The following is a 13,016-nucleotide window of genomic DNA, read 5'->3' on the forward strand; positions in this document are numbered from 1 at the left end:
CTTTTATTTTTTCTCATGCCTGATTCTGGACTCTCTAAGAAATGGCCCCCAGAATTGTACTCTTCAAGTTCCAAACATATGTGTGTATACATTTATATATATCTGTCCCTGCTGCACAGTTTAGAAAATATTTAGTAGACAATTCCCTTTGTTATCATTTTTAAAAGTTTACAAGGGAACAGGATTCCACTTTCATTATACGAAGAGGATCAGGTTCCGACGCACCAGTATTTCTGGTTTCAGGAAGAGAGCAAGCAAGTCGAGGTAGAAAATATTTTCACTTCTGGCTTTGTCTAAATATTGCCTGCCACTTTAAAATTTTAAAAAACACCCCCACACACATGACCCTTGTTCACAGTTTTCTCGCATCAACTGACCCGTCTACAGCAGGACCAAATTCCACTGCTGACCAGTCCTCCTAGGGACCAAGATGGGTTGGATCTGTTCTTGGCAATTGAACAGAAAAAGAAACCAAGGCCCCCCAGATCCTACAATTAATGTTCCATACCAAACTGTGCTTTTGTTTACATTACAGGAAGCCTTCCACATAGAATCAATTTCTGTGTATAACCATCGGCTATCACTGATGTCAAAAGGAAAGCATGAGAAAAATATTTAATACTTTTAACAGAAAGACTCTGGATTCACACTGCCAGGCAGACAAAATGGGGGAAGAAAAAACACAGAAGCACAGCAAGCAGCCTCAGAGACCCTCATAAACCAAAAGGAGTAACAGTTCTGCCTAAAACAATACAATCTCATCCTACAGGCAGGGCCTGCGGAAATGCCTCTGCAGGTGGCCTCTGGGCCACACAAGGTCCTTTCCTAGGCGACAAGGCCTCTTCAGGATCTCCTGAAGGACAAAGTACATTAATTATCTTCCTGCAAAAGGCATTTGATATTTGCTCAGATCCCCCAAGGCCATGGTCGGAAGCCAGGGTCGGCTCAGGTAAACAACAGAATAATCACAGAGTGGAGACAGAAATGCTGCCTATAAAAATCAGTGTTTACCCACATGGCTGAAATGGGAAAGAAATCACGTCTAGACTAAAGGAAGATAGCCTGGAGACCTGACGTAAAGTGCCACGGAGTAAGGATTTTTATGCCATCCGGGATAATTTGGAAACATGGGTTGCTGCTGCCTGTCTGTGCTGCTCCTCGCCTTCTTGTATTGATCAGATCATACCTATCAGATAAGCCCGGGTGGCAGAGCTCAGTGAGCCCACACTGCCTACTAAGTGCTTTCTAAACCCTACTCTGCTTTCAGTGCCCTATTACCTGGCCCATTTTCTCTTCTGGGTCTTCATTCTACTCTTTGCTGCTTCTGGTGGGGGATATGCCTCATACACAAACAGCCTGGCGGTCGAGAGCGGGGGCTTGGGACTCTGTTAACCTGGGTCTGAATCTGAAGTACGATTATTAGCTACCTTGTCGGGACACTGTGACAGCTGAAGACCACACACACTGCTTCAGGATACACACTAAGCTTGCGCTGCCTGGTATTATTCTGCTCACTTTGGCTGGTGTCCCTTGTCTCAAAAAACCTAAACCAACCTCCCTCAGTGCCCAGATCTCACCCCACCCTCTAACCTCAAATGATCGCCCCGCCAGATCTCTGAGCAGCTCTCATCTCCTGGGAAATTCATTAGATTACCACCTCATTGCCTTCTTAATCTTATTTGTATCTTATGAATGCTTCCATTGACTAGTTTATTGTCTCCCCAGTGGAAAAGCACCATAAAGAGCGGGCCATTTCTTCACATTCTTCACCTTCCCTGATGCACTGAGCACTGTGGCTCCATCACAGAAGGCTCCAAAACTGTGATGGCTTGATTTGATTCAAAGCTGCCATAGAAGGGCAAAGCGTGGGGCTCTGGAATCGGAGTTAAAGCCATTCCAATTATTTTGATGGAAATTACTTGAAACTTTCACACTAGGTCATGCAAATCCTCCTTCTGTGAGGCTGTATATATTTTTAACTTTATATCATGCCTGTGGTGTTCTATAAAGACCAGTATTCCCACCAACTTCAAAAGCAGATCCCTGCTTGAAGTCGCTCCGCAGGGCACGGAACAAGAAGAGAAACAGGTTCCACATGTTAGAAGCGTCTCATCTATCCGAGGCAAGGGCCAGCCTCCTTTCACTTGTCTTATTCACATTACACGTGAGAGTCAGTTGACTGTATGCCAAATGGTCATTTTATATGTCTTCAATAGTGGTTATTAAATTATTCTTTCATTTATGATTAAACAGAAGGATAAGACAAGAACTCAAGAAGAGAAGAAGGTTCTCCCTCAGCATGTGGCCCTTTATAAGACAACCACTGGGCAAGGTGCTTGACTCTGACCGTGTGGTTCCCACTGCCCCACATGGGCTGACATCAAACCAGGGATAGTGTCATGAAAGATTCACTTTCCCATAACCCTCCCCTCTAGGATCTCTAGGCTCATATGCAACGTATCATAGTTTGGGCAAAGAGAGGTGTGCACTTGAAATGTACTCTACCAGAAAAATCTGTTTAGGGGCAGCAGGCTACTCTCTAGAGAGAGAGATACTCTTAAAGCAGCCACAACTCTCCAGTGTTTCCAATAGGAATCCATATTCAGCACTAGACAAGGAGTTGGGACAAGGAAACAACAAAATTAAGTCCCATATGAGGATGCTTAAGAAGAAGGAAATATGACTTCACTTCCTATATTCAAGTACTAGTATGACTTCCTATAAGCAGAGGATAGGGGTTATCCAACCAGTCAGATAAATACTTCCTATTGTAACTCATCAACTGCTGTTGTCAACATCATCCAACCGCAGGTAGGATGACAGTACATGTTCTGCCCAGGCCTGCTTATATTGTTCTCTGAGGAGTTGTTGCAAGTGTTGTTCGACCTCCAGCCCACTTACGCCCAGAGCCTGGAAAGGCAGCTTACCATCTGTGCCAATGACTTCTTCCTCATTGTCATTCAGGGGCTCCTCCTGGAGGCTGAGTTCTCCTTGCTCGGGTAAACCACTGGCAGTGGACAGCTGGCCGTTCTTCTGAAGGAGCTATGGGGAAGACAAAACCACGTAAACTTATTTCAACCTTCGTAACTAACCAATTTAGAAATAACACTGTATCAAGAATATAAATCAGTTAGAGGAAAATACAGAAAAATGGAGGGTCAATGACAATAAAGATTTAAGTGTTTTATTAGTCTGAATGATCCAGCTTAAAAACGGTACAAGGGGCTGTTTCAAGCAGACAGGGTTTTGTATCTGGGTAAAAATGCACACCATTTCTTTATTCATTCCCTCTTCATTCATTCAATCACCTGAAAACCATACCAGATATACACATCACCAATCCAGGTCTATTTTGAGATATAACAACGCATAACTTAGGAGTGGTCCCAGCCACCATGAGCTTACAAACTACTACGGAAGATAGGCTTTTAAAAATTAATTCTTTTTTTTTTTTTTACTTTCAAATAACATTTCCTTGTGATTAGATGCAGGTTATGCATATTTGACCTGAATCTAGCTAAGTGATAATACGTCTTCTCTGGGAAGACAGCAGACATTTAAATAAGTAATTACTAAGCTGCAGCTATGGAAACTCATGAAGGAGGAAATACATAGGGTGAATGACAATGAACACAGGGCTCTAATCCTGGGGCAAAGGGAGGGCTTCTCTGAGGGAAGTACAGGTAACGCTGGGATCTAAATTCCCAGAGAGGCATGTGAGAAAGGGGAAGCAGAGAAGACAGGCAAGTTAGAAGACCCCACAGTTCTAAGGCCAGTGTATCCAGACACGGGTGAATAAAGAAGAGATACATTATGCTTTTATGAGTCATTGTTTTTTCCATAAAAAGGTTACTAGAATGGCCATTGACAATCTTGCCCCTAGGATAACTTGTGCAGCTGATGTCATAATCCGTTTCAAACAACAGCAGACAAATAGACATGCCCTTGCACCATTTTTTTTTGTATTTATCTGCTTTTTATTTTTATTTTTACTTTTTTCCTTTTTTTAAAAAATTTTTTCTATTTTGTTATCATTAATCTACAATTACATGAGGAACATTATGTTTACTAGACTCCCCTGATCACCAAGTTCCCCCCACAAACCCCATTACAGTCACTGTCCATCAGTGTAGTGAGATGCTGCCTTGCACCATTTTTTTTTAATTCCAAGAATATAGGTATAAAGTTTTAAGCCCAATAAAAACTGCGAAATAACCATTAGGAACCTAAAGATTTCAGCGATTCTTTATAATTCATATACATTACTCATTTGTATTAAACCAACTTCAACAGGTACTGTTATTTCCATTTTACAGAGGAGGACCCTGAGATTTAAAGGGATCACAGAGGGTGGCGTTGGCTGGCCACAGGTCCCACAGCTCAGAAATGGAGGCAGCATGACCAAAGCCCAGGACTCACCACCAACTACACTTCAGGGTCTTTCCCTAACACTTCACACTGTTGAAAGACCTGTTACTATGCAGAATGACGAGACACCTTCAGGAGTGTTCCATACCAGCTTCTCCAAAGAAGTTTCAAAGCTCGACACTCCATCTGGCATCATTCCGCGCTGTATGCACTGGCCAAACCACTGACTTTGATCAGATCCTCAGAGAGACAGCAGGTTCAAGACAGTCACCAGAAGCCGTGAATTGCGGAAAATAAATGATTTCACCTGGCTGTTCCCTGCTCTCAGCAAACCTGTCCTTCAACTGCATGAGCTCCTCCTGAAATAATAGCCCTGCACTTCAATACTTACACTACAGATGGAATAGTCGGCTTCCAAATGCCCATGTGGAGTCCATTTATTAGGCAGAATACTCAGATTACATTTCCACTGAGAGTCTTCTCTTACCAAAATGTGAAAGATGAGAGTTTTAAATGAAACAAAGACAGAAAGCAGGGGGACGAGGAAGGTCTCCACAATGACCATCAGCAAAAATGTCAGCGCTTCAGAGTATTTTAACTAAAAACTGCTGGTTATTTTCTAGGTTAGATTTGGTTAAAAATGTGAAGAAGAGTCAGGGGCAGAAGACAGAAAACCCATCATTGTGGGCTATATGGTAACCCAGTGAATCTTAGCCCTAAAAACGTTTGACATATGCCCCATGATATGGCCAACTACGTGGGGAGCATGAGGAGTACCTGATCTAATACCTCAATTTCAATGCAGTGACATCAGTCAATAGTACCCCTTGTCTAGGAACCAGAACTCGAACGCTTTATAGAGTTTAGAGTTCTACAGTTTTTATACTTCTTGAAAGATTTCTCGTAATTCTTTGTGATTTGTCAAATCCAAGATATCTTTAGCCAGAGCCAAAATGAGTATCTTTCAACAAGAAGGATCTATAAGGCACAAGGACAAATTTTCATCTACTCTAAGCAATATTACACATACACAATGAAGCACATTAGCTGAAATAAACTGGATCTTAAAAACTAAGATCACCCACTAGTCCTCCTTATGCCCAAAGTGTGGTAAGAAAATTATGGATTTGTGATTCCCGGTTACCACAGGGCAACTATCTCTCCTGGCACTCGATGAATTAACTTTGGTGACACACAATTTATGACAGGGACCTTACTGAAATTGAGTTTTCAGCCTGTTTTATTATATGCGTAGCTTGGATGCATTAAGTGTACCCAATCTTTAACCCAAGGGGTGGTGGTCGCAAGTGAGCATTCAGAGCCCATGACACACCAATGCTCCTCACAAAAGCTGGGCCTCGTTCCTAGCCACACTCAGACATTTCCACCATTCTGTGTTTCACTTAGAGATGCCTTTCACAAAATCTCAAGTGTTCTCATAGATGGATAATCCACTTTTTCCCATGCCAAAACAAGCATTTCTGTTTTCCTTTTCCTTCTTCCCCACCTACTGAAATAATGCATACTATTGTGAAGGGGTTAAGTGCCCCTGAGAGTCATCGATAAGTTAAAGTCGTCTCAAATTATAAGAAACCCAAGCCTAGAGTTTCTTAACATTTAAGCCCTTTCTGTCTTTTCTATGTGTACTTATATGCACAAAAGCGCTTTTTTAAAAGGAAACAAAAATGAAGAATACATGCTTTTTTATAATCTGTTTCATACACTACGGGTGTATTTCTTTATCAATAGACATGTATCTGGCTCGTCCTCAGTCATTCTCTCTTCACTGTAACTCAAACACCTACAGAAGACAAGGATTTAATGCTCAGATGGACCTTGACAGAATGACACGACTTTGTGACGCAGGGGATGGGAATTTTGGAGCCAGGTGACATGCGGCCCATCCAACTCAGTACTAGCATTTAAGTTTCCAAACAAAAAAGAAGGCTATTTCTGTTCCATTCTTTCCTCTGAAGCTTCCTCACATAGCTTTACCCTCCATCCTGTACTTACTTCCACGAATGCAGTTATGTCTGAGATGGGAGCAGGACTTGAAAGACATGCCCTTGCATTTAAACATAGTAAACACCAGAAAACCTATTTTCCCACTGGATTTGTGCTTCAAAAAGCAGGAACGCCTCCTTTGAGCAAATCAAAACCCCAAGTGTTTTCAGGCTTATCATATCCTTCGAGTGGGTCAGCCAGAGTTTATTCCCGTTAAGTATTACCACATTACAACTAAACAAGCTTAAAAAAGAAAAAGAAAAAACTCAGATGCTTCCAGCAACAGTGTTTTCCTCTCATTCCTGTAAGAACAATTGAAACTATCCAAAATGGTAACCAAGGCATTGCAGAAAGATCTACCAGACTTCTCCATTCCCTTCCTTCTCCTTAGGATTGCCCACGACTTGCTCCGAAATCCTTAGCAGAATAGCACTAGGAGTATCAAGTTTTTGAATGAATGTGTGAAGCAATGAACAAAACAGATGCGCTGCTGACAGGCATCAGGATGTTGGGGTACAGGGGATGAACCTGCCTTAGTAACTCTTCCCACAGCAGCAATGTTCCAGACTCCATATTCTCACTGGATGACCAGCACATATGGGATCAGCCCCAGGATCCTGCAACCCACATGGTAGAGGAGGCCCCGGCCAGTGCAATTCATCCCAACCTTTGTGGCAAACCGCAAGAACTATAAACTGGCTGCAACCAGGAAGGAACCAGAAGTACATCAATATAACACAGATACACATACAGATGATCAGAATGAAAAAGGTTATCTGGAGGAGTTTAAAAGCCCACAACAAAACTTGTAAAGACAACTCTAATCTGTTTTTCTTCATTCTAATAGTAAGCATTTTGAAAGCAAACCTTTTAAAATCTCAAACAGAAGAAAAGAGAAATCAGAATATAAATCAGTAAGCAACATCCTTAGAGAGCAACTTGGAAATAGCTATAAACATTTTAAAATGTGCACGCTTCCTAGCTCCACCATGCCATTCTATAGATACGGCTTTATGTCTTATGCAAGCGTGCATACAATGCTGTACAAAACACAATGGTTTATAAAAGCAAGAACCTTATGTGGACATCAGTAGAGAGGAACAATTAGAAGAGGAGACAGTCATATAATAGCATCGAAAGGAATGAAATCCTAAACACACCAATATGGGTAGATGTCCTCGGCTTAAGTGGAAAAAAGCAAGTTGTCTGATTCCTTTGTGAGTTTGAAACAAAAATAACCCATTTAAAGAGAGGGAGGGAAGAGGGAGGAAAGGGCTCCCCCCAGTGTTTGTTTAAGCATTAAAAAAAACACTCTGGATGACATACCAAATCTTTAGCAATTGCTACCTCTGGAATTTTTGTTGTTTGGTTTTACCCTTTGAGAGGAGTTAGGTGAAAAGACATGGTTTTCTTCTTTTTATTGAGGTATAATTCACTTTTATTGGGGTATAATTCACTTATGACATTATATTAGGAAACGGTTTTCTTTTTATTCACTTTACCATTATAAAGGTGAAAATACACTGAACCCTATAACATCCATATTCCTAGGCTATAGCATGCTAACAACCTGGATTCCCACCAGGATTCATAAATCTTTTCAGACCATCTAAGCCAATAGACTAAACTGCTCGCATGGAGCTTTAACTCCTCTGTTCGCATCATCTCCAGATATGATCAGTATATTATTGTCCTCAGCCAAGCGGTTAATCAAAAATATTGACCAGACAGAGACAAGAATATCACAGTTGTACAGCAGGCTACTAGGGGCTCCCGATATAATGATACATGTATTATGTACCCATTTCACAAACATGTGATTATTATATATTTGCTAATTTAATCCTCCCCACTAAGGAAGGAAGCTACTATCACCACCCCTGCTTGTACAGCCCAGGAAGCAGAAGTCAGGGAAGTACGGCAGCCAAAGGACGCAGCCAGGATATGGTGAAGCTGGAACAGAGGGCAAAAGGTACAGTGCAAATGAATGATCTGCCTCAGGTCTGAGTTTCTTAAGAGCAGAGTTCCTAACTTAGGAAACAACCGGCAACCCATTTCACAGAAATGGCCCAGGCCAGAAAATACAAGTCTAAGTTGTCATCATGACAATACGAACCAGCCAGGTTATGTTTATGCTTAAAATTTTCTCTCTGATTGAGGAGTTCATTTACAGAACATTAACAGAATTATGGGTCTCAAAAGGTTCCCTTTTGTTTTTAAGAAAATAACCATTTTTATTTCACACTAAGCAGAAGGTTCTGCACAACTCAAATCTAAGTGGAAAGCTTTGTAAAAATCCGAGGCTGAACATGGTATGCTTTAATTAATTAAATGAAATCAATTCAATTCTTACAGTTAAAGTTGCTGCAAAAGACAAGCAAACTCAGTGAAATTAACATAAGAAACGATTCTAAATACTAAAATTTGGGGGGTGGCTATAGCATATCTTGTAGGCATTAAAAATGGTACCCACAAAGTATATGTGCTAGTGTGGAGATGTGTTTTATGTTGTTATATTTTTTTAAAAAAGCAAACTAAACAATAATATACAGATACATATATATGCATATATATACACACACACACACACACATAATTACTACAAAAATTTAAATATATATATAAAATACCAACCATATTGCCAAGTTGTTAATATAACAATATATACCAAATTATCACTGAAGGAACTGTGAATATTTGATATCCTTTATTTTTCTACTTTACTGTGTTCTGCTCTTAATTAACATGATCACTTTTACAACTGGGTGGTGTAGAAGCTCTTCTTTTACAAATTATTTTGTTTTCATTGTTTATTTTTATTATGGGCAAGAGACGGCTCAGAAAATTTTGCTTTACAGTGAAGCACTTTAGTTTTAATTTCCACCAGCCACATAGATTGTCATGGGAAAACAGAATTGCCTTAAGACAGAAACTTAACAGTGAAATCGTATTTCAGGAGATTTTTCATGCAAATTAACTCACATTCCCTCAACTCTGGATGGCATGGGGGGCTCAGAAACATGTGCAGAAACTGGTTATCTGGAGCAAAATTCAATACTCCATTGTATCAATCAGACACAATGCCTCCTTTTAAATTTCTGATTGTTTTTACTTGAGACTTCTATTTAGTCTAGGTAAAAATTTGTTGAATCAGTTTATTGTTTCCAAAAAATAACTCTTATTTCTTTTAAATCTCTATTTGATTGCCTCTAAGCAATACTTTTTCCTTCTGCTAATTTTGAGTTAAGCCTGTTCTTCTTTTTCAAGTGTCTTGAGATGTAAAGAGGGGCATGAGATGTAAAGATGTAAGATGTAAAGATCTTATACAAAGATCTAAATGCAGGAGAACCACTGGAGTTTTTTCTTTTTTCTTTTTTTTTTAACCATAAAAGGTATGGGGAAACAGCAGACAGAGCCTAGCACAGCTCCCATAGCCATGGAACCTCATCTCTGAGCTCATTTTCTAATAATACCATCTCTGTTTTTAAGACAGTTTGAAATTCAAATGCAACAATATTTGGGAAAGTTCTTTCTATCAACTTACAAGCATTCAGAAGCCATTCTATGAATCTTAGTCCACCTGATCAGATTAAGGCATATGTTCTACTCAAGCATTTTTCCAGACCTTGTATCACACTAAGGTTACCTTTTAAAAGTTGTCCCATTTTGTGTTGAGGACGGTTTCAAAGGAGGTAGCATTAGACAAGATGACAAGAAATCCAACAAAATGACACACAGCTCTGCAAGGGACCATCTTAGCACACCCGATCACTCTCACGCTTGAATAGGGTTGCAACTAAAGACACAGGCTCACTAATGCAGGAAAAAGGCCACGGCCTTGGAACCGACTTGATCACAGAAAGGAGAACACAATGGCCGAAGAGGTGCTGTCTTTCCTACCTGGGGTTCCGGGCTGGTTTGAGCCTCGGGTATCAGAGGCAAGTTGTCCTGCTGCAGGAAAGGGACTGTAAATGGCACCACACATAACACACCCAGAGGTGCATGGTAGGTAGGAATCCCGTGCATCAACGCCGCTTCAACAGTTGACCGTTTTTAGGCTGATAAAACTCAATAGCCATAGCTCTAAACAGTATATTCACTCTAGTATCAAACTAGTCCAAACAGCCAACACCTGGACACAGGTGAAAATACTTCATTCCCCCTTTCATTTAAACACAGGCACACAGAGAATTTTCCATTGTATTTTTGCATTTCTAGTAATAGGCTGAAAATAGGGTGGAGGCTAAATGCAGAAACTGATGTCTCCATCAGTAACCCACAGTTAAAAGAATTTTAGATGGGCAACAGCCCTAATTTTTGTGAGCAACTTGGATTGAATGCTTTAATCCCCCCATGCCTTCCCTACACAGCCAGCTTTCCAATGAGTCAGCCTTAGGATGCTGTGTGTTAGCATGAGACCGCTCTGACCCAAGGACGGTCTACCTCTGAGATACAGAAATACAACTTTATAAAAACATCAGTGTTAAAATAATTTAAAAGTTTTTAAGATTCTAAAAAATTATTGTTAACTCCCTGAGGTCTGTCAATAATGTTATTTCACAAAGTGTGTTATTTATAAATCCTTCAACTTTTAAAGACATATAAAGACAGATCTACAGGTGATGTATCTTGTATTTGTTTTAGAGTAAGGAAAAATTTTTAAATAAAATTGGGAAAATGTTGATTACACTTGAGGCTGGGTGATGGGTACATTATTATTGTTAGTGTATTATTCTCTACTTTTATTTATTTTTTGAAATTTCCCAGAACTAAAAGGAAAAATACATTTTCTTCAGTGACACTTCTCACAGAATTAAGCTTTTTGGTACAGTCAATAAAATCTGTAGAGTCAAGAAAACTTCAATACAGTCAACCAAATTTCAAAATCTTTAAGGTTTAAATGGTAATAATTTTTATCCCTGGGTAATGAACTAATTTCTAATTGCTCAAGGTAGATAGTAAGCAATGCTAAGACAATCTGAGGCATATATATTATATATATTCCATGAACTTAAACAAGACTTAAAGCAATCCACAAAAGAAAATTATGAGATCTTTTAACCCACAAAACTTTTCAGAGAGAAAATGCAGCTGCAATTGTTTCTCAAGTTTCAGAGGTATTCCCAAACACGGGGCCAAAAGATCTTCAAACCACATGAAATTGAGACCCAGCTCTGGAATGAGTCTAGTTAGCCTCTAAAAATAATAAGTCTTTATCTTCGAGAAATTGACCTGTACAGATCTCTTTTCATCCCAGTTTTCCTCCTGTAAGTCTCCATGACCAGCATTTTTCAAAGTGGATTCCAAGGAGAATACCAATGATATACAAATACCAATAATATACCAGACAGTATCTCACAAGGGTTCTGGGCTCAAATCATCTTGGGAAATGCTTGTCCAGACAAAGTTAAGCAGATTTACTTAGACTTAGGTACTCTTTAATCTGCACTCTGAACCTCTAAGGAGAAAAATCATCATAGCATTTTCTAAAATGACATCCACAAAACCCCTTTTTCAGCCACATCTGTTAACATCCCCCTTAACTCAAGACACCAAGATAAATGCGGTATGTTTTAACACACAGCATTTCAGTCAAATATTCCCTCACTTTAAAAAGTTATAGTTGTTTTTTTAAAAAGTATTAAAACTCCCGGGTTCTCTGGGAAAGTATGTGAAAGAAAACAAAGCTCTCAATCTGGTGAGGTGGGAGATCAACCAGGCTGATTTCAGGCAAGGGGAATTTATAAGATCTCTGCTTGAGATGAAGGAAATAAAAAGTACCACCTACCAACTACAGCATTTCACAGTGTGAAGACGGCCTATCAGAACCTCATTACATGCAAGCCTGCCTTACAAGGCAGCTCCCCAACATGTAGGCCCATCCTGTCCCTCCATCAGTGAGAAGCTTGATGAACACAACTGAGGAAGCGTGTGATGCCAGGCCAGGCCTCGGCCACCACGAGCATCCTCCTCTGTGTATAAACTGCACAGGAGTTGCAGGACAGGAGGCATCCCTGGTGGCCTCCGGCCCAAAATGAAGCCCCTCCTGGGGTGGTGGTCCTAACACTTCTGGTTAAGAATCACTGCTTGACATCATGGAGTCAGAAAATAACTTGAAGGGTTTAGCTTGAAGAACTGTATTTTCCCCCCAGCTTGCCTTAACCCAAGAAAACACAATCCTATTTACATTATGTTGCATCAATGATAAAATTCATCTAACACAGATCTTATTCTAGTGAACCATAAATAAACTGGGGGCTCAGGTGGGGGAAAGACTAAGTAACCCAGCAATGCAAAAGGTTCTTTGTCAAGGACAAGGACAAGCCACACTCTGATGTAACTTACTCTCTTCCTAAGCTTCAAAGCAACACTGAAGTTCCATGTTTAGCAGACAAGTAAGTGAGCACCTAACATCTGTTCCTTAGTTGCTTGGCTGTGGGCCAAGTGCGAAGAGACTCTACAAGACCTTGTCCAGTTAAACACCTCAGGATACAGACCCCTAAAGCCTGTATTCCAGTATCATGACATACATCATGAATGTCTAAGACAAGCAAATTTTCCCCTTTCTGAATTATTGCAAATGTATGGGGCAAATCAACTGCCATCTTATCTTCATACGCCTCCACAGATCCCCAAAACCAAGC

General features: G+C 40.2%; 1 protein-coding gene across 1 annotated transcript in view; it reads right to left on the reverse strand.

Annotated features, from left to right (window-relative positions):
• AKAP12 (A-kinase anchoring protein 12) overlaps window positions 1–13,016 on the reverse strand; it is a 91,511-nt gene that overhangs the window by 39,463 nt on the left and 39,032 nt on the right. The window contains exon 3 of the mRNA XM_036910800.2: window positions 2,928–3,042. Within this exon, the coding sequence (XP_036766695.2) occupies window positions 2,928–3,042 (115 nt within the window). The remainder of the gene's footprint in view (window positions 1–2,927; window positions 3,043–13,016) is intronic.

The sequence above is a fragment of the Manis pentadactyla genome, chromosome 12 (assembly GCF_030020395.1).
Source record: "Manis pentadactyla isolate mManPen7 chromosome 12, mManPen7.hap1, whole genome shotgun sequence".
Lineage (NCBI taxonomy): Eukaryota > Metazoa > Chordata > Mammalia > Pholidota > Manidae > Manis > Manis pentadactyla.